At 38.3% G+C, this 20,963-nt stretch overlaps 1 protein-coding gene and 1 long non-coding RNA gene across 3 annotated transcripts in view; one reads left to right on the top strand and one right to left on the bottom strand.

The window, feature by feature from the left end:
- The window catches only part of LOC145521857 (uncharacterized), an 80,004-nt gene extending 63,236 nt beyond the window's left edge, over nucleotides 1-16,768 (bottom strand). For both annotated transcript variants that reach the window (XR_014065746.1, XR_014065748.1), the window contains exons 1-2: nucleotides 16,648-16,768; nucleotides 4,126-4,276 (exon numbers count right to left, since the gene is read on the bottom strand). This is a non-coding gene — a long non-coding RNA (uncharacterized LOC145521857). The remainder of the gene's footprint in view (nucleotides 1-4,125; nucleotides 4,277-16,647) is intronic.
- A 59-nt stretch (nucleotides 16,769-16,827) lies between these two features.
- SAMD3 (sterile alpha motif domain containing 3) overlaps nucleotides 16,828-20,963 on the top strand; it is a 52,438-nt gene continuing 48,302 nt past the window's right edge. The window contains exon 1 of the mRNA XM_081530853.1: nucleotides 16,828-17,325. Coding sequence (XP_081386979.1) covers nucleotides 17,179-17,325 — 147 coding nt within the window. The 5' untranslated portion in view covers nucleotides 16,828-17,178. The remainder of the gene's footprint in view (nucleotides 17,326-20,963) is intronic.

Below are 20,963 nucleotides of genomic sequence, written 5' to 3'. Positions count from 1 at the left end.
TCAAGTGGACATCTAAGGAGCAGGCATTTGACCCTTCTTAGTTACATACGCAGGGGCTCTGTGCAAAGATGAGGTCCCTGGAATTGTGGGGAAAGAGCAATCAGGGCGGAGACAGTCATTCTTAACTTCTGTGACATGAAACTAAGACTAACAGACTGGCTTCCTGCTGCAGAATCCTGGAAAACCCCAGGCAATTAGGGAGAAGAGCTGGTGCCATCCTGACGGTCTTGTTGACCTCAGACTTGCCCCCCCCCCTCAATGGTGTCTGACTCCAGCTACTAAAGAGATATGAGCTTAGTACCAAGCTAACCATACCTCCTAAGGTGAAGGCACACCATTCCAACTGTGTTTCCCCATATTTTACTCCTCACAGAGCTGTCCTTAGGATGCCTGAACTTCCTGATTTGGGCAGAGGAAGTACTTTGTTAGTGGGTTCAGCATCATTCTACAAGTCATGCCTGGAAACTCAGTTTGGAGCCTCCTCTTCCCAAATCTTTCTTCACCTACCTCCTTCTTGCTATTCGAAGAGGCCTTCCCTGCAAACCTAGATGAATTGTAGCCTTCATTTTCCTGTCATTGCCTGTCTGTCACCTTGCCTGTTTGATTTCCTTTATAGCACTTACTGCTATTCAAAATATCTCATTTTACTTGTTTTCTTCTTTATGAGCATTCTTTCCCTCCATGGAGAGCTAGCTCTAGCAGAACAGAGACTTTGCCTGTTTATATGAAAAACATTTTTTTGGAACACAGCTACACACACACACTGACATATCTTCTATGGGAGATCTGTGGTACTACAGTGGAGCTGAGTGGCTGAGACATAGCTCTCTGATCCACAAAGCTTAAAACATTTATTATCTGGCCCTTTATAGAAAAAGTTTGCAGACTTGTGGTCTAATGCATTGTTCTAGCAGAAGAACAGTACTTGGTACATAATAAGCTTTAAATAATATTTGATGAATAAATAAATAAGCACTAGAGAGAGAAGTGAGGTCCCCTGCTCCAGGGGAAAGTTTCTTCCTTTATAGGCTTTAGATTCTTGAGTATCCCTTGGAAAGCAAGGAGATCAAACCAGTCAATCTTAAAGGAAATCAACCCTGAATATTCTTCAGAAGGACTGATGCTGAAGCTGAAACTCCAGCATTTTGGCCACCTGATGCCAAAAACCGATTCATTGGAAAAGATCCTGATGCTGGGAAAGATTGAGGGCAGGAGGAGAAGGGGGCAACAGAGGATGAGATGGTTGGATGACATCACCAATTCAATGGATATGAACTTGGGCAAACTCTGGGAGATGGTGAGGGATAGGAAAGCCTAGCATGCTGCAGTCCATGGGATCACAAAGAGTCGGACATGACTTGGCGACTGAACAACAATAGTCTTTAGATGCTGCTGCCCAGAAAGGTTATGTTACCATGAGTAGCTGAAGAACCATAATGCATAATATTTACATTTATTTTTAAGGTTTCTTTCCCTGTTTTCTGTAGTTGTTGGTTGTGGTGGGGTATTTGATAAGAATCAAGACTAGAGTTCCTGTCATATTTTCAGAGTTATATTAAAATAACTGGATGTAATCCAGAAATATAATAGGTTTCTAAATTATTATAATTAGTTTCCTCTAATTAAAATTATTTTAAAATATAATAAATGTTCATTATTGAAAATGTAGGAGAGGAAAAAGCAACCTCCACCCCATCTCAGGGACAGACAACAAGAACATCGATTCTCTCCTTCTCAATCTTTACTCCAAACACAGAAGTTTTCTAAAGTTGTTTTATATTAATATGGAAAATTTTCTACTTTTATTTCTAATTTAACATAAAAATATTACTGTGCGTTAGTAAGTGCTCCTTGGTTGCAAGCTAGAGAAACAGGGAAACAGGCGATTAAGTGAAAAAGGAAATGTATTAGAAAGATTTAGGGTGCAAGTAGAATCAAAGGGAATATTAAGTAGCAGAACAGATTCTTCAAGGAGTCAACAGAATAGCCTTGCTTCTAACTTTGTGTAACCCTCGTCAGTACTCAAATTTCAAGTAAAAAGAATCTAATTGGCCCAGAAGGAATCCTCTGGCCTTCCCCCAGCGAGAGAGTACTAGAACAGCTTGATAGACAGCTCATCAAGGATGAACGCAATAACAGAAAGGAAATATGCTCCAAAACACAGAGGTGATGCTAGGTTCAAATATCTTTTTACTGTTTGAGAGTCTAAAAGTATATAGTTTTAGCTGTATGTTTTGCAAATCTCAAGATATGGTCCAGGTAGAAAATCTTCTTTTCAATTTTCTTGACTCCTGATGTTTTGCCTTCAACCTAACAGTGAGCTTGTACTTAAAAATCTAGATTTTCAATCAATGCATAGAAATTTAAAAGAAAAATTACATCATTAAGGAAGCCATTATTAAATTCAAAACTTACCACAATGTTTAAGCTCAACAGGAAACCAAATTATTGTTTTCAAACTCAGTGCAAACACTTGAAATTGGTTTGCAGTTTTTCGTACTTATAAAAATAACCACCTCATATCAGAGTTGAATGATAAGAGTTCTACCTGCAATATGATTTAGTTTTGCCAGGGAACAATATGATTACATAAAGGTAAGTTATATCGCTTTCATAAAAATTGCATTTCATGGCATCATATACATTGTTGCTAGGTATGTATAGATATAGATATAATTTTCCCCTCAGTAGTTTATTTAACTCATTAGAGAAAAACACAGATACATAGATGCTTCCATCTTTTTTATAATAGAGTCAAAATATAAATTCAATTTATTAATTTATAGAACTATACATTACAGAACTATAATTTGTAATGCCTAGAAACATTGAATCATTATGTTGTGTACCAGGAACTAATACAGTATCAGAGCTCAATTATAATTCAAAACTAAACAAACTCATAGGAGAAAAGATCATAGAGGTGGGGGTGAAGGGAGAGGGAATTAGAAAAAGGTGGTCAAAAGTACAATCTTCCAGCTACAAGATACATATTAGGGATGTAATGTACAATATGATAAATATAATTAACACTGCTGTAAGTTACATATGAAAGTTGTTAAGGGAGTAAATCCTAAGAATTCTCATTACAAGGAAAAATTCCTGTGTTTTTTTTTTTTTTGTAAAACTCTGTATCTGTATAAGATGATAAATGAAACTACATATCATGGTAATCATTTCATGATGTATGTAAGTCAAATCATTAGGCTGTACCCCTTAAATTTACACACTGTTTTATGTCAATTATATCTCAAAACTACGGGGAAAAGATCTATAATTTCTCCATTTCCTTTTAAATCTTAATTAAATTTAAAACTATTTAGAAAATATATAAGGACATAGAGCTTTCAATTTCAGGCATAACGAATGGATATGGGGCTCAGACCACCCATTTCCATCTAAAGTGTAGAAGAATCAATGGTGGGGTGGACTCCAAGCACTGTTCTCCTATATGTTCAAGGACAGATACCTTACAGATACGTAACAAACAGATCAAGTTTGTTACGCAGATTTGGTAGGATATGAAACTTTTGGGGTGATGGAAATGCTTGTTACCTTGATTATAGTGATTGTTTCATAGATATGTATATATGATTGATATATATTTATATCCATATTGTGGCATACACTCGTGGATATATGTGTGTGTTTGTGTGTGTAAGAAGATTTATCAGACTGTGCCCTTTAAGTATGTGCAGTATATCAATTAAACTTTCAAATACAACAATTAATTTAATAAATGATAAATTACTCATTAAAGTTATTTTTTTTTTAAAAGTCTTTGACATTGGGAGTAAATAGTCAAACAACTAATAAAAACATATGAACTTCCCATAAAAAACATCAATAGGTCTTGAACAGAAGAAATGACTAACTTTACACTTAAGAGAGATAAAAACTAAACCTCAGCTCACTATATAAAAATGGCAGAAACGCCATAGTTTGGCAACTCACAATGGCAAGGACAGGAGTGAGGGACACTCTCCCACATTGCTAATTGGAATGAAAAAAATGATAAAATCCTATGAAGGGCACTTGGCAGTTTCTACCAAAATGACAAGTGCATTTAATTTTGATCCAGCAAGCATTCTCTGGGGAATACAGTCAACAGATTGCTGTACTCACAGTAAGTGGCATACGCCAATGTGCGCCACTGTTTCTATTCACAGGAGTTTGGAGACAACCCAGATGAACCACTAAAATACTGGCTGATGAAGCAATGCTACATCCACACAGTGCACTGCACAGCTGCACTGATAAGAAAATGCTTCTGAAACTATAGAGAAACATAAGATATATTTTCATTATCTTATATTTGCATATAGAAATAATAAAAAGGAATAGAATAGAATAAACAAGATTATTTGTAAGGAAGAGGAAATTGGTAGATGGGAACAGGAAAGGGAAAATAGATTTATTTATATTTATTATAATATTTATCTTTAAAATAAGTAAGCATATATACCCTGGAGTAGGAAATGGCAACCCACCCCAGTATTTTTTTGCCTGGAAAAATGCTATGGACAGCGGAGCCTGGTAGGCTACAGTTCATTGGGTTGCAAAGAATCAGACACAATTGAGTGACTAAGCATGCACACTAACATATTTCTATACAAAAAATATTGTTATATTTTGTATGTATTAAAAACAAAAAAAGGTCATTTATGTCAAGTGCTTATTATATAGATTTGTTAGTAATCAGGGAACATTATATGATTAACTGTGATTCAGAATTCATGTAATTATAATCCCTAATGAAAGATTTCTTTCCCAAAGAGACCCTAAGAATTTAGGCATTTTGAGGGGCATACCAGTGTATATCTAAACGGAATTAAACAACAAAACTTTGTTCCAAAAACCTACAGAATTATCCTAGAATGACAATATGAAAGGGCTTGTAGTCATGTTATAGAAATGTATGAAAAGTTTACTTGCAAACACCACTTTCTAAAAGAAAGTAATTTAGTCTAAGGGCTTCCCTCATAGCTCAGTTGGTAAAGAATCTGCCTACAATGCAGGAGACCCTGGTTTGATTCCCAGGTCAGGAAGATCCACTGGATAAGGGATAGGCTACCCACTCCAGTATTCTTGGGCTTCCCTTGTGGCTCAGCTGGTAAAGAATCTGCCTGCAATACGGGAGACCTGGGTTTGATTTCTGGGTTGGGAAGATCTCCTGGAGAAGGGAAAGGCTAACCACTCCAGTGTTCTGGCCTGGAGAATTCCATGGACTGTATAGTTCATGGGGTTGCAAAGAGTTGGTCGAGACTTTCACTTTCACTTCACTTTTTCACTTCAATTTGGTCTCAATTGCAAAAGTAACTAGCATATGTTAGAGAGTAATGTTCTATAAAATTAATTTTTAAAGTAAAGTTGGGGACTTTCACAGTGGTCCAGTGGCTAAAGCTGTGCTCCCAATGCAGGGGGCCTGGGTTTGATCCCTGGTCAGGGAACTATAATAGGTCTCACAAACCATAGCTTAGAGTTCATATGCTGCAACTAAAGATCCCACGTGCCACAACTAAGACCCAGCACAGCCAAAAAATGAATAAATTTTTAAAAAAATAAGTTGATTTTTACTTTTCAAGCACTAGAATAATCTTAAGCAAGTCACTTTCATTGTAATAGAAATCAAGCCAATTTTACTTCAGGGTTTTGATTAAAAAGGAAAAACCTTCATCCAAGGCCAAATGTCACCTTCAGCCAATCTTGCTTTTTAAAGTGATTTGATCCAAAGAAATCACTGTTGAATAGAAACTCAAGCAAATGTTTGACCTTTATTTTTCCATTCAACTTGGAATCCTTGATGACCTCATTTGCTCTTCATTCACATCGCTAAATGGCTGGGAGGACAGTGTGAGGCTTTCGTTAATCCGAAAATTAAATCAAATCCTTCCCATTTTGAGTTTGAAATTTACAGTGTGAGTGATCATTAACAAATCAGAGAGTCAAGGTTGTTGAGTAACAAGGGACTTCATACAAGATGACAAATCCATTTGGTGACAGTTTCTTTTTCCTACCAGTTTTCAGTGTGCAGATCCAAACTCCTAACCAGCCTGGGCCATCCCCATGCTGGGCCAGAATTGACTAAGAATAATTTGTGTGCTGACAATGGCTCCTGGCTCCAAACAGGAAGGGTGATCCCTAGGAGACATATGGAGCTAAACTGCCCCAAGAACTCAGCTAATACCTCCAATCGAGTTTAGAAACGAATAGACAGGGTTTGGTTGCTAGTGTTTTTGATAGTGTTTGTTTCTTTGAAAGAAGTCAGAGGAAAGGAACGGTGTCTATTTTGCCTCCTGTCTCTTCTGTTCCTCACTTGCCTGTTTTCTCACTTGGATTCAGGGAACTTCAAGGGCAAGTTAGGTTGTAGAATATCGAGAAGGTTCTCACATCTCCCCAGTCCTGTGTCTGGGTCAGCTCAGCCATGCGATGTGCCTAGCTTAGATCGTTTTCAGGAGTTTATGAAGGGTCCCGTAGCTGTGGTCCTCTGTGAACTGTGATAGCGTTCTCCTCCTGTTATTTCCACTTTAGTCTTTGAAACCAAAAGCTTTCAGAGTGAACAGGGAGCTGGGCCCTGGGTCCACACATTATGCTCTCTCTCCCGGTGATTATGGACCCCCTGGACTCACTGAACGTCAGTCGAATTATTGGCAGTGTCATAAAGGACTTGGCTGGCTTTGTCCCTGCAAGTTAACTTCTAACCCTTGGAATTTGCCAAGTGATAGGCGTGTCTTTGTTGGGACTCAATCAAGCTTGCCTATATAATGAACCCTCAATAAAACTCTGGACAACAAAGATACAGTGAACTTCCCTGGTCAGGAACGCTCTGAATATTGTCACACTTCAATACTGGGTAGGGACCAGGTTCTGAGGATGATATTAGCAGTGCATCTGGAACTCTCCCAGACTGTGCCTGGGCTTCCTAGGTACCTCAGTGGTAAAGAATCTGCCTGCCAATGCAAGAGATGCAAAAGACCCGGGTTCAAACCCTGAACTGGGAAGATTCTCTGGAGAAGGAAATGGCACTCCAATACAGGCACCACTCCAGTATGCTTGCCTGGAGAATCCCATGGACAGGGGAACTCGGCAGGCTATGGTCCATGGGGTCACAAAGAGTTGGACACAACTGAGCGACTGAGCACATACACAGAGACTGTGCCCTGTGTGTCTCTTCTTTGGGCTGCTTCTAATGTGAATCCCTTTGCCTTAATAAAACTGTAATCATATATAGAACACTTTCAGTGAGTTCTGTGAATCTTTCTAGTGAATTATGGAAACTAAAATGGTTGTGGAAACTTAAAAATTTGTAGCTAGTTGGTCTAGAAAGTGCGGGTGGCCCAGGGAACCCCTGAACTTATAGCTGGTTCTTAAGTGAGATCAGTCTTATGAAGGACTGTGCCCTCACACCTTGTGGTCTGAAAAACTCATTGGACTGTTCTTCTGAACCATCAGCCAGGCCTGTCTTTGCTTATCAGAAACAGCACAAGTTCAGCTCGTGTCACAGTGAATAACCCGAGACCAGTGCCACATTGATGGAAATGCTCTATCTCCCCACGGCTAGCTCTTCTGTTAAATAGCTTGGAAGATATCGCAGTTTTTCATACACAAAGTTGGCCCACTTAGTAAATAGTTGCTGCTGCTACTCCACATCATTATCAAAATCACAGGTAATAAAATAACAATTGATGCTATGTGTCAATTTTCCCTAATTGATTTGATAGTTTTATGCATTATAAAATGTTACTATTAGCCACCGCAAAAAGTTGTTAAATATTCCTATGTGTACATTGTTGTTGTTCAGTTGCTAAGTCATGTCCGACTGTTTGCAACCTCATGGACTGCAGCTTCCCTGTCCTTCACCATCTCCCTGAGTTTACTCAAACTCATGTCCATTGAGTTGGTGATGTCATCCAATCATCTCATCCTCTGTCATCCCCTTCTCCTCTGGCTTTCAGTCTTTCCCAGCATCAGGCTCGTTTCCAATGAGTTGGCTCTTCGCATTGGAGCTTCAGCTTTAGCATCAGCACTTCCAATGAATATTCAGGACTGATTTCCTTTAGGATTGACTGGTTTGATCTCCTTGCTGTCCAAGGGACTCTCAAAAGTCTTCTCCAACACCACAGTTCAAAGCATCAATTCTTCAGTACTCAGCCTGCTTTATAGTCCAGCTCTCACATCTGTACATGACTACTGGAAAAACCATAGCCTTGACTATATGAGCCTTTGTCAGCAAAGTGATGTCTCTGCTTTTTAATACACTGTCTAGGTTTGTCATAGCTTTTCTTCAGAGAAGCAAGCATCTTTTAATTTCATGGCTGCAGTCACCATCTGCAGTGATTTAGGAGCCCAAGAAAATAATCTGCCACTGTTTCCACTGTTTCCCCATCTATTTGCCATGAAGTGATGGGGCCAGATGCTGTGATCTTAGTTTTTGAATGTTGAGTTTCAAGCCAGCTTTTTCACTGTCCTCTTTCACCTTCATCAAGGGTTCTTTAGTTCCTCTTCACTTTCTGCCATTAAGATGGTATAATCTGCACATCTGAGGTTACTGATACTTCTCTTAGCAATCTTGATTCCCGCTTGTGAATCATCCAGCTTGGCATTTCTCATGATGTACTGTTTTGCATGATGAAACTTGTACATTACATCCATGTGATTTATTTCTTTTATAGCTGGAAGTTTGTACCTCTTAATTCCCTTCACCTATTTTGTCTGTCCCCTGCCCCATCTCTTCCAGCAACCATCAGTTTGTTCTCTGTATCTATGAGCTCTTTGTTTTGTTTGTTCATTTGTCTTTTTTTTTTTAATTCCATGTATAAAGGAAGACACACAGTATTTGTTTTTCTCTTTCTGATTTATTTCACCTAGTATAATACCCTTCAGGTCCAACCACTTTGCTGTTAATGACAAGATTTCCTTCTCTTTTGTGACTGAGCAATATTCTATTGTATGTGTATTTATGTATATGGACTTTCCTGGTGGCTCAGACGGTAAAGAAACTGCCTGCGATTCAGAAGACTTCGGTTTTATCCCTGGGTGAGGAAGATCCCCTGGAGAAGGGCATGGCAACCCACTCCAGTATTCTTGCCTGGAGAATCCCATGAACAGTGGAGCCTGATGGGCTGCAGTCCATACACACACACACACACACACACACACACACACACCACTTCTTGTTTATATCCTTTTATCTATCGATGGACACTTAGGTAACTTCCATATCTTGGCTATTGTAAATAATACTGTAATGAACATAAGGGTACATCTACCTCTTAGAATTAATGCTTTCCTTTTCTTTGAATAAATACCCAGAAGTGGAATTCCTGGATTGTATGGTAGTTCTAGTTTTAGTTTTCTGAGGAAACTCCATACTGTTTTTCATAGTTTAGTTCAGTTCAGTTCAGTTCAGTCATTCAGTCGTATCTGACTCTTTGCAACCCCATGGACTGCAATATGCCAGGCCTCCCTGTCCGTCACCAACTCCTGGAGTCTACTCAAACTCATGTCCATTGAGTCGGTGATGCCATCCAACCATCAAATCCTCTGTCATCCCCTTCTCCTGCCCTCAATCTTTCCCAGCATCAGGGTCTTTTCAAATGACAATTTACATTTCCACCAACAGTGTCTTTTTATCCACATCCACTCCAGCACTTGTTATTTGTTGTGTTTTTGATAACAGCCATCCTGACTGATGTGATGTGGTATCTCATTATGGTTTTGACTTGCATTTCTCTGATGATTAGTGATACTAAGCATGTTTTCATGTGTCTGTTGGTCATCTGTGTGTTATCGTTGGAAAAAAGTTTATTCAGGTCTTCTGCTCATTTATTCATGCTATATTGAGTTGTACGAGTTCTCTATATATTTTGGATATCAATCCCTTATCATATATATGATTTATAAATATCTTCTCCCACTCAGTAGTAGATTATCTTTTCACTTTGTTGGTGGCTGCTTTGTGCAAAAGCTTTCTAATTTGATATAGTCCCATTTATTTTTGCTGCTGTTTCCCTAGCCCATAGACACATGGGAAAACTATTTCTGAGATCAATGTTAAAGAGGTTACTGCCTATTTTTTCTTCTATTGTAATTGAATAATGTGCAGAAACTTTTTAATACCAGAAGAAATAAAAATAATAAAAACTAAAACTAACTGTGTACTATAGTCTTTACTATATTAAAACATATACATTATAGGGTTTAAATGTTTTTCTATATATCTTTATAATGATAATGTTGTCTTTATAGTCATACATAAAAAAAGGTACACATATACACACAATTGTCAAGGTCTTCAAAATCTTTGTTTTCTTTTCTAAAGCATCAATAATGCTCTTAAATAGAATGTGACTACAGGCTGAACTGAGGCAACAGACACTGAAGATCTTCCCCCAGGTTCGATTTTGCCTCATCAGAGCTTTTCAGATATGATTATTCACACATTTTAAAAATTTCTTACTATCTTGGCACCCAACCCATATTTCTATATTTTGATAACAAGATGTTAATAAGACTTCTTTAAACAGGACTGGGTTTCCCAGGTGGCACTAGTGCTAAAGAACCCGCCTGCCAATGTGGGAGACCTAAGAGATGAGGGTTTGATCCCTGGGTCAAGAAGATTCCCTGGAGGAGGGCACAGCAACCCACTCCAGTGAGTTCTTGCCTGAAGAATCCCATGGACAGAGGAAACTGAGAGGCACACAGCTGGACACGACTGATGGGACTTAACATGCAGGCAACCAGGACCAAATTTGTTCATTCAACTTATTCAACTAACATTTGTTGAGGAGCCATCCTCCAGCTGAACAGGAAGGGTTCCGGGGTTGTGCATATGAGAGGTGAGCAAACCTCTACCATAGCCATAGCAGACCCCTGGTCCTGGGTGAACTGGAACAGCTCAGACAGTGCTCTGTCCTCCTGTCCCTGCCTGGTCTCAGCCTGCCCAAACTTCCCATAGAAAAGTCCTTTGGGTTTGACATTAATGCTCTAAGTGCAAAGAGTTCCAATATCATACCATTCTTCTAACAAGCTGAAAGGAAAAGCTTCAGGGTTTAGGTTCTTAGGAACTCTTTAGGGAAACTGGTTGAAAGAAATCTGCTCTCTTCAGTAATTTAATCAACACTATTCTGCATCACAGCTTTGACTACATGAACAAGATATACTATAATGGAGTCATTCTTTATTTTAAACTTTAGTACCTAAACGGATCACAACTTATTATCAAACATTTGATAATATCTGTATGAGCAGATACTTGTCTTATGAATTATGACTAGAGCAAAATAATTTCTCCAGCCATGAAATGTGCCTATATCAGAGTCTGTAGTTAAATATGTTTAATAATCATTAAAATTGACACTATAGGGGTGTTTTCTGACTCTTTTTCTTTAAGTATTTCCTGTACTATCTATGCAGGTCATTGACTCACAGGGATCTCTGCATTTTACTAGCTTTGTCTTTTATTAGCTACTCAATTTGCTAGCTATGAATTTGCTCATAAGGAGCAATGCAGTTTATTACTCATCATTATTTGATGGCTTGCTCTGTGCCAGGCATAGTACTAAGTGCTAGAACTACAAAGCTGGATAAGACATAGTCCTTACCATCAAAAAACATACAATGGGGAAAACCTAGGTCCATTGTTGTTGTTCAGTGGCTAAGATATGTCCACTTCCTTGTGACCTCATGGACCATTATCAAACAATATTATTTCTATGTGATGAGTGTCATAATAACAGCATAAAAGCATAAGATATTATCAGTTCAGTTCAGTCACTCAGTCATGTCTGACTCTTTATGACCTCATGGACTGCAGCACATCAGGCCTTCCTGTCCATCACCAACTCTTGGAACTTACTCAAACTCATGTCCATCCAGTCAGTGATGCCATCCAACCATCTCATCCTCTGTCATCCCCTTCTCCTCTCATCTTGGGTCTTTTCCAATTGGTCAGTCCTTTGCATCAGGTAGCCAAAGTATTGGAGTTTGAGCTTCAGCGTCAGTCCTTCCAATGAATATTCAGGACTGTTCCTTTAGGATAGACTAGTTGAATCTCCTTGCAATCCAAGGGACTCTCAAGAGTCTTCTCCAACACCACAGTTCAAAAGCATCAATTCTTCGGCGCTCAGCTTTCTTTATATTCCAACTCTCACATCCATACCTGACTACGGAAAAACCATAGCTTTCACTAGATGGACCTTTGTTGAAAAAGTAATGTCTCTGCTTTTTAATATGCTGTCTAGGTTGGTCATAGCTTTTCTTCCAAGGCACAAGTGTCTTTTAATTTCATGGCTGCAGTCACAATTTGCAGTGATTTTGGAGCCCAAAAAATAGTCTCTCACTGTTTCCACTGTTTCCCCATCTATTTGCCATGAAGCGATAGGACCAGAGGCCATGATCTTAGTTTTCTGAATATTGAGTTTTAAGCCAACTTTTTCACTCTCCTCTTTCACTCTCATCAAGAGGCTATTTAGCTCTTCTTCGATTTCTGCCATAAGGGTGATGTCATCTGCATATCTGCATATTAATGTTTCTCTTGGCAATCTTGATTCCAGCTTGTGCGTCATCCAGTCTGGCATTTTGCATGATGTACTCTGCATATAAGTTAAATAAGCAGGTTGACAATATACAGCCTTGAGTGGATGGCTACAATTCAAGAGGAGACTCAACAAAACTGTTTCCATGGGACTTACCTGGGTGGTCCAGTGGTTGAGACTCTGTGCTACCAATGTGGGCCGGGGAATGCGGGGGTTGTGAGGGGATGGGAGTGTGTGAAGAGGGGCAGGTTCAATCCCTGGTCAGGGAACTAAGATCCCATATGCCATGCAACATGGTAAAAAAAAAAAAAAAAGAGCGAGAGAAGTGTTTCCATGGCAAAGTCTTTTTTTGTTTCTGGAAGTTTATTCCTTCTGCCTCACTTTACACCATCAGTTCTTAGCTCTGATGCACATGGGAATCTCTTGGAAAAGCTTTAAAAAATGCTACTGCCTATGATCCTTGCTCCAGAAATTCTCATTTAATTGGACTGGTGTAGAAGCTGGGCATAGCCTGCCTGGAGATTAACATGTAGTCAAAGGTAATGATTGAAACACTGCTATATCCATCTCCTCCTGTTTCTTCCAAGCTCCATATTGCTAGCCTGACTCTCTGCTTTTCAAACTTTTCCATATCATGGCATATGGATAAAAACAATTTTTTTTAGTGAGCAAAGGGATAAATGCATGAAACTATCTGAAACCTCTGTACACCTGGAAGAAGTTCTAGCTATGGCAAAGAGAGATCAGTTCTAACCACCTGTCAACAGATTGGAGGCAATCGGTATGTTCAGACACTACAGTTGAGTAACTCTGTGTTAAAATAGGTATCTACCTTGTATTTACAAACTGTATGTCTTTTCCTTCAAAGCATATTTGCACAGTGATTATTAGTGTATTTATGCATTTTTCTTGAAAAGGTATGAGGTCCTACTATGTATTGTTAGTGATCAGCACAGGGAATCCAAAATGAAGATCAATAGATGAAAGGATAAATAGATTGCGCCATTTCAATGAAATATTATCTAGCCTTAAAAAGGAAGGATAATACAACATGGAAAGCATTATACTAAGTGAAATAAGACAGATACATGAGGAAGAATATTCTGATTCCACATATATGAGGTACAAGTGTCATATTCATAGAGACAGAATGTAGAACGGTGGTTATCAGGGTGAAGGATAAGAGTTATTATTTAACAGGTAGAGAGTTTCAGGTTCAGATGGTAAAACAGTTCATATTGATGGTTCCATTCAATCTGAACTTACTAACTGCTACTGAATTGCATACAAAGAGGGTTAAGATGGTAAATTTTATGCTGTATACATATATTTAAAGGCAATAAAAATGTTGAAAAAAATCAGATTACCACATTAATTTTACATTCTTAAGTTTTATGAAAACTCCTTTTCAATACAATAGCACTATGCTAATGCCAGTGATATTTACCTGATTATTTTAATAAATTGCTAAAAAGCTTCTCAACAGTATAATTTACATCTAATGACATGTTGTTGTTGTTTAGATGCTAAGTCATGTCCAACACTTTTGTAACCCAGTGGACCTTCCCCCACCAGGCTCCTCTGCCCATGGGGTTTTCGAAGCAAGAATACTGGAGTGGGTTGCCATTTCCTTCTCCAGGGGATCTTCCCAACCCAGGGATCAAACCCATGTCTGCTGCATTGCAGGCAGATTCTTTACCATTGAGCCACCCGGGAAACCTAATGACATGTCATAAAGGTTTATAACATCTGTAAACAAAGTTCATAAATTTTGACTTAATGGGGCCATATAAATTGAAAATAAATCTTGATGAATATTTCAATTGTTTCTCAAACTTGGCTAATCAGAAGAATCACTGGAAATAATTCAAAATATTTATTTCAGGGACTCACCCCAAGCCACCTGAACCAGAATCTTTTGGGAAAAGTTTGGGAATCAATATCTTCATGTAGTACCCCCGGTTGACTCATATTGGATAAGTTGGGAAATACACTTCTTGAGTTAAATTCTGAATTCTGAGTTCAATTGAGAGAGAGAGAGGGAATCAGCAGCAGTCAGACACCTCTCAGCAATACCTCTTACCCCTCTCCACCCATGATATACCTGTTAGGCCCTACCAGGTGACAGCTTCACTAATACCCTTTCCCCAGAAAGTTGATGCTGTGCTGAATTACTGCAAATATGTTTGCAGCAATAGATGGAAAATTGTACCAGAAAGAGAACAATCTGAAGTGGATAAATCAACAGGGGATTTGGGCAATTGGATTAAAAGGGTAATGTGATCAGCAGTCAATGAAGCTAAGATTAAGCCAATAGCAGACTGATGGCTTAATTCACTTAGGCATCTATCCTTACAGTTTCATGAGGAACAAGTGCCCAGGCAAGCATTTTTTAAGCTGTATTCTAAGTGGCAAGGAATTTGAAATGACAAATTAGTTTTAAGCCTGGCTTCAGGAATACCAACTGTTTTTTCATATTTTAATCTCTTGGAGAAGACCTAATTTCTGAATCCAATTTATTTTTCTTCCTCTTCTTCCAAACTACTCTCACCTTTACCCTGGTGTGCCACATTTGTTCTCAAATGCAATCAAAGAATGGTAGACCTGACTAGGATAAGAGTTAAGACTGAAATGTAGAGAGTTTTACAAATTTACCATAAAACAAATTTTAAAAATTTGTTTAACTCTGCCTAACATGAATGCTTTATTATGTTCCTATGGTCTTTATTTCCAGTATTGGGACAATTATCTTATTGTTACCGAGGAGGACCCTCTGGGACCTTCCTGGTACAAACTCCTCCCCCTATAGCCTCTACCCTAGCTCATCTCTGAAGTACCTTCATATTAATATCTGATGCACATTGCCCAAGTTGTTTTAGAGATGTGAAAACCCAAATGAAAGATGCTAACTACTTGATGACCATGAGCATGTAGTCCCCAGGCTTCCTGGAGCCTAAGGATTGATAATGTTACCCCCTGATACAAAGCCCTGTTACCGCACCATCAGCCAATCAGAGAATGTGCATGAGCTGAGTATACATCCTGGGACACCCCTCTCTCACTTGGCCTTTAAAAAAATGCTATCTTGAAACCTATGGGGAGTTCAGGCTTTTTGAGTGCTAAGTATTACCCTGAACTCCTTGTGTGGTGCCCAGTGTCAGAAGACTGGCTTTACTGTGAGTGAGCCAGTGGAACCAAGTTTGGTTTGGTAACAACATTTATTCGTTATCATTTGTGATAATCTGAATATTCATTGGAAGGACTGATGCTGAAGCTGAAGCTCCAATACTTTGGCCACCTGATGTGAAGAGCCAAATAACTAGAAAAGACCCTGATGCTGGGAAGGATTGAAGGGAGGAGAAGGGGATGACAGAGGATGAGATGGTTGGGTGGCATCACAGACTCAATGGACATGAGTTTGAGCAAACTCAGGGAGATCATAAAGGACAGGGAAGCCTGGGGTGCTGCAGTCCATGGGGTCACAAAGTCAGACACGACTTAGCAGCTGAACAACAAATGATAAACTGATAATCTTTTCTTCTCCTCCTTATTCTAGGCTGGCTTGCTCCCTTGCTTAGTCTTAATTTCATTCTCTCTCTCTCTCTCTTTCACACACACACACACACACACACAAACTCAAGCACACACACTCAGACTAGCCAGTCAACCATAGATTACCACTTGGTACCATGTTTACTTTTTTGGCCAATATTTTAGGAAGAGTAGCTTGGTATCAACAAAAAGTTTGAACATTAGAGCCTGTCTTTAGAAAAACTCAGACCTGGCAGAAGCATGACCACTGGTCACTCATCCTATAGAAATCTCGTAGGAGAACTAGAGTCCTGTGCCCACATCTCCCTCCTGTGGTTTCCATGACATCACATTAAGAAGATCCTCCCAAAAGGGACCCATAAGTCAGATCAACACTTAGTATAACAGATCAAAAGAGCCCAGCTTGGCTCTACCAGCTAAGCCTTCTAGGAGGCTTCAGAAATCAACTGTCATGTGCTCTAACAGATGAGTGGTTCTGAAGAAACAGTTTAATAACTGTAATGTTTTAATAGCATCAGCTCTTGCCACCATCCAGAGCTATAAAATAAACAATTCTCACCTGTACTACTGCACACACATCGAGAAATGTAACAAGAATTGAACTAAGCCAGTGTCTATGATCAGTAAATGTGCCTTGTACTTCATGAGGGTGTGTGTGCTAAGTCACTTCAGTCATGTCTAATTCTTTGTGACCTCATGGACTGTAGCCTGCCAGAATCCTCTGTCCATGGGATTCTCTAGGCAAGAATACTGGAGTGGGTTGCCATTTCCTTCTCCAGAGGCTCTTCCCAACCCAAGGACTGGACCTGCATCTCCTATGGCTCCTGCACTGCAGGCAGATTCTTTACTGCTGAGCCATCAGGAAAATGAAAACCCCAACACACTAGGGCTTTCTGACTCAAAAAGCTTTGAGTCCTTGACTTTGATTTAAGACCTAAATTCTAATATATGTATTATTACGTCTGCCTTAAGTGTGGCAAATGTTTTTCTGATAGATATTATTTCTTTTAGGACATAACAAAAAGTTAGTTAAGAACTAAGTGATTCAAAGATAATTATTGCACACACACATATATGTATATATACATGTATGCTGTGCTCAATTGCTTCTGTGTGTCCAACTCTTTGTGACCCCATGGACAATAGCCCACCAGGCTCTTCTGTCCATGGGATTTTTCAGCAAGAATACTGGAGTGGGCTGCCATGCCCTCCTCCAGGGGATCTTTTCCACTCAGAGGTGAAATCCCTGTCTCCTGTATCTCTTTACCACTGAGCTATGGGGGAAGCCCATAAACGTATACAAGTATACATAGATATTTATCACTCTTCTCAAAATCTTCTTCTTTCAAGAGTTAACAGACATTAGCTGTTCAAGATCTAGCTTGTTTCAAACTTGCTCTCTGCTTCCTATACTCTACAACACATCTCAGACTGTTTTACTTTTCTTTCAAGGGAGCAGCATTGACCTGAATAGTTACTGTTCAGATACACGAACTCAGTGTTGCAAGAACTCCCAATTTTTCAAGAGAAACCAAGATTCCAGATTCATACATAAAATCTTTCATTTTTAAAATAAAGGAACTAAAACTACTTCAGTAGGCTGGATCTGGTCCAGTGCTCTCTCTTTTAATTTTCTGATGTGAAAACAGATGGACTGAGGTCTCTCCAGCAATGATCTATAAATAACCACATTTTTCCTTTTATTTTTAAAACCCTAACTTTCCTGAAAATAACAATAACATTCTTTAATGGCAACAATTTTCAGAGTAGCAAATCAAAAAATAAAATGCACTGATTCCACCAAACTGAGAGAATCACTTTTACCTTCAGGTATGTTCCCCCAGTCTTTATGTTACCTTTGTGTGTTGTTCTGACTTTATTTTCTTTGTACAAATTGAATCATACTATTTTAAACCTATTTCCACTTATATATATTTCACAACTATTTCTCTAAAACACAGTCGTTAATCACTGCATAGTAAAGACCACAATTCACTGGTCAATTCCTATTGCTGAAATTTAGCTTGCCTGATTTCCTTACAATTCTAGCTATTGATTTGTAAACATCTTTGTGCTCATTCTGTGAATATCCTTAGGGTAAATTCTTAGAAATGTTATTTTGGGGCCAAAGTACAAGAATATTTTGAAGATTTTTGATGTATATTAGTAGCATTTATCTGTATTTAAGCTGTATTTATCTTTGTATTGTTTTAAAGAATTATTATATTACTTAAAACTACATATAACATATATGTATGTCTAGATCTTTTCATTTTTGTGGTCAAATAAATCATTCTTTATTTTTATTGTACAATCTTACTTTAAATCCATTTAATTTTTAATTTAGTTTTTTATTAACTTAAAATTAATTATTTTTCTTTTTTCTTATTTTTGAAGAATTTATTTATTTATTTTAGTTGGAGGCTAATTACTTTACAACACTGTGGTGGTTTTTGCAATACATCGACATGAATCAGCCACGAGTGTACATGTGCCCTCTCATCCTGAACCCCCCTCCCAACTCTCTCCCCACCCCATCCCTCTGGGTTGTCCCAGAGCACAGCTTTGAGTGCCCTGCTTCATGCATCAAACTTGAACTGGTCATCTATGTTACATATGGTAATATACATGTTTCAATGCTATTCTCTCAAATCATCCCACCCTCTCCTTCTTCCACAGAGTCCAAAAGTCTGTCCTTTACATCTGAGTTTCTTTTGCTGTCTTGCATATAGGGTCATCGTTACTATCTTTCTAAATTCCATATATATGCATTAATATACTGTATTGGTGTTTCTCTTTCTGACTTACTTCACTCTGTATAATAGGTTCCAGTTTCATCCACCTCATTAGAACTGACTCAAATGTGTTCTTTTTATAGCTGAGTAATATTTCATTGTGTGTGTGTACCAAAACTTCTAATCCACTCATCTGCCAATGGACATCTAGGTTGCTTCCATGTCCTACCTATTGTGAACAATGCTGCAGTGAACATTGGGGTACATGTGTCTCTTTCAATTCTGGTTTCCTTGGTGTGTATGCCCAGCATTGGGATTGCTGGGTCGTGTGGCAGTTCTATTTCCAGATTTTTAAGAACTCTTCACACTGTTCTCCATAATGGCTGTGCTAGTTTGCATTCCCACCAACAGTGTGAGAGGGTTCCCTTTTCTCCACACCCTCTCCACCATTTGTTGTTTATAGACTTTTTGATGGCAGCTATTCTGATGGGCATGAAATGGTACCTCATTGTGGTTTTGATTTGCATTTCTCTGATAATGAGTGATGTTGAGCATCTTTTCAGGTGTTTGTTAGCCATCTGTATGTCTTCTTTGGAGAAATTTCTGTTTAGTTCTTTGGCCCACTTTTTGATTGGGTCGGTTATTTTCCTGGTGTTGAGCTGCATGAGCTGCTTGTATATTTTGGAGATTAATTCTTTGTCAATTGTTTCATTTGCTATTATTTTCTCCCATTCTGATGGCTGCCTTTTCACCTTGCTTATAGTTTCCTTTTAAGTTTAATTAGGTCCCACTTGCTTATTTTTGTTTTTATTTCCATTACTCTTGGAGGTGGGTCATAGAGGATCTTGCTGTGATTTATGTCAGAGTGTTCTCCTTATGTTTTTCTCCAAGTTTTATAGTTTCTGGTATTACATTTAGGTTTTTAATCCATTTTGAGTTTATTTTTGTGTATAGTGTTAGAAAATGTTGTAGTTTCATTCTTTTACAGGTGGTTGACCAGTTTTCCCAGCACCACTTTTTAAAGAGATTGTCTTTTCTCCATTGTATATTTTTGCCTCCTTTGTCAAAGATAAAGCGTGTAGATTTACCTCTGGGCTTTCTATTTTGTTCCATTAATCTATATTTCTGTCTTTGTGCCAGTACCATACTGTATTGATGACTATAGCTTTGTAGTATGGTCTGAAGTCAGGCAGGTTGATTCCTCCAGTTCCATTCTTCTTTCTCAAGATTGCTTTGGCTATTATAGGTTTTTGTGTTTCTGTACAAATTGTAAAATTATTTGTTCTAGTTCTGTGAAAAATACCACTGGTTGCTTGATAGGGATTGCTTTGAATCTATAGATTGCTTTGGGTAGTATACTTATTTTCACTGTATTGATTCTTCCAATCCACGAACATGGTATATTTCTCCATCTATTTATGTCATCTTTGATTTCTTTCATCAGTATTTTATAGTTTTCTAAACATAGGTTTTTAATTTCTTTAGATAAATTTATTCTTAAATATTTTATTCTTTTCATTGCAATAGTGAATGGGATTTTCCCTTAATTTATCTTTCTGTGTTTTCATTGTTACTGTATAGGAATGAAAGGGATTTCTGTATATTAATTTTATATCCTACAATTTTACTATATTCATTGATTAGCTCTAGTAATTTTCTGGTGGTGTCTTTAGGGTTTTCTATGTAGAGGATCATGTCATCTGCAATCAGTGAGAGTTTTACTTCTCCTTTTCCAACCTGGATCCCTTTTATTTCTTGTTCTTCTCTGATTGCTGTGGCTAGGACTTCCAAAACTATGCTGAATAGTAGTAGTGAGAGTGGGCACCCTTGTCTTGTTCCTGATTTTAGAGGACATGCTTTCAATTTTTCGCCATTGAGGAAAATGCTACAGGTTTGTCATATATGGTTTTTATTATGTTGAGGCATGTTCCTTCTATGCCTGCTTTCTGGAGGGTTTTTATCACAAATGGGTGTTGAATTTTGGCAAAAGCTTTCTCTGCATCTATTGAGATAATCATATGGTTTTTATCTTTCAATTTGTTAATATGGTGTATCACATAGATTGATTTGCAAATATTGGAGAATCCTTTCATCCCTGGGATAAAGCCCACTTGGTCATGATGTATGATCTTTTTAATAT

This window comes from Giraffa tippelskirchi, chromosome 9 (genome assembly GCF_054371585.1).
Source record: "Giraffa tippelskirchi isolate mGirTip1 chromosome 9, T2T-mGirTip1v1.2.pri, whole genome shotgun sequence".
NCBI classification, from domain to species: Eukaryota; Metazoa; Chordata; class Mammalia; order Artiodactyla; family Giraffidae; genus Giraffa; species Giraffa tippelskirchi.
Note: the sequence above shows the minus strand (reverse complement) of the source record. Positions and strands in the feature narration are given on the sequence as shown.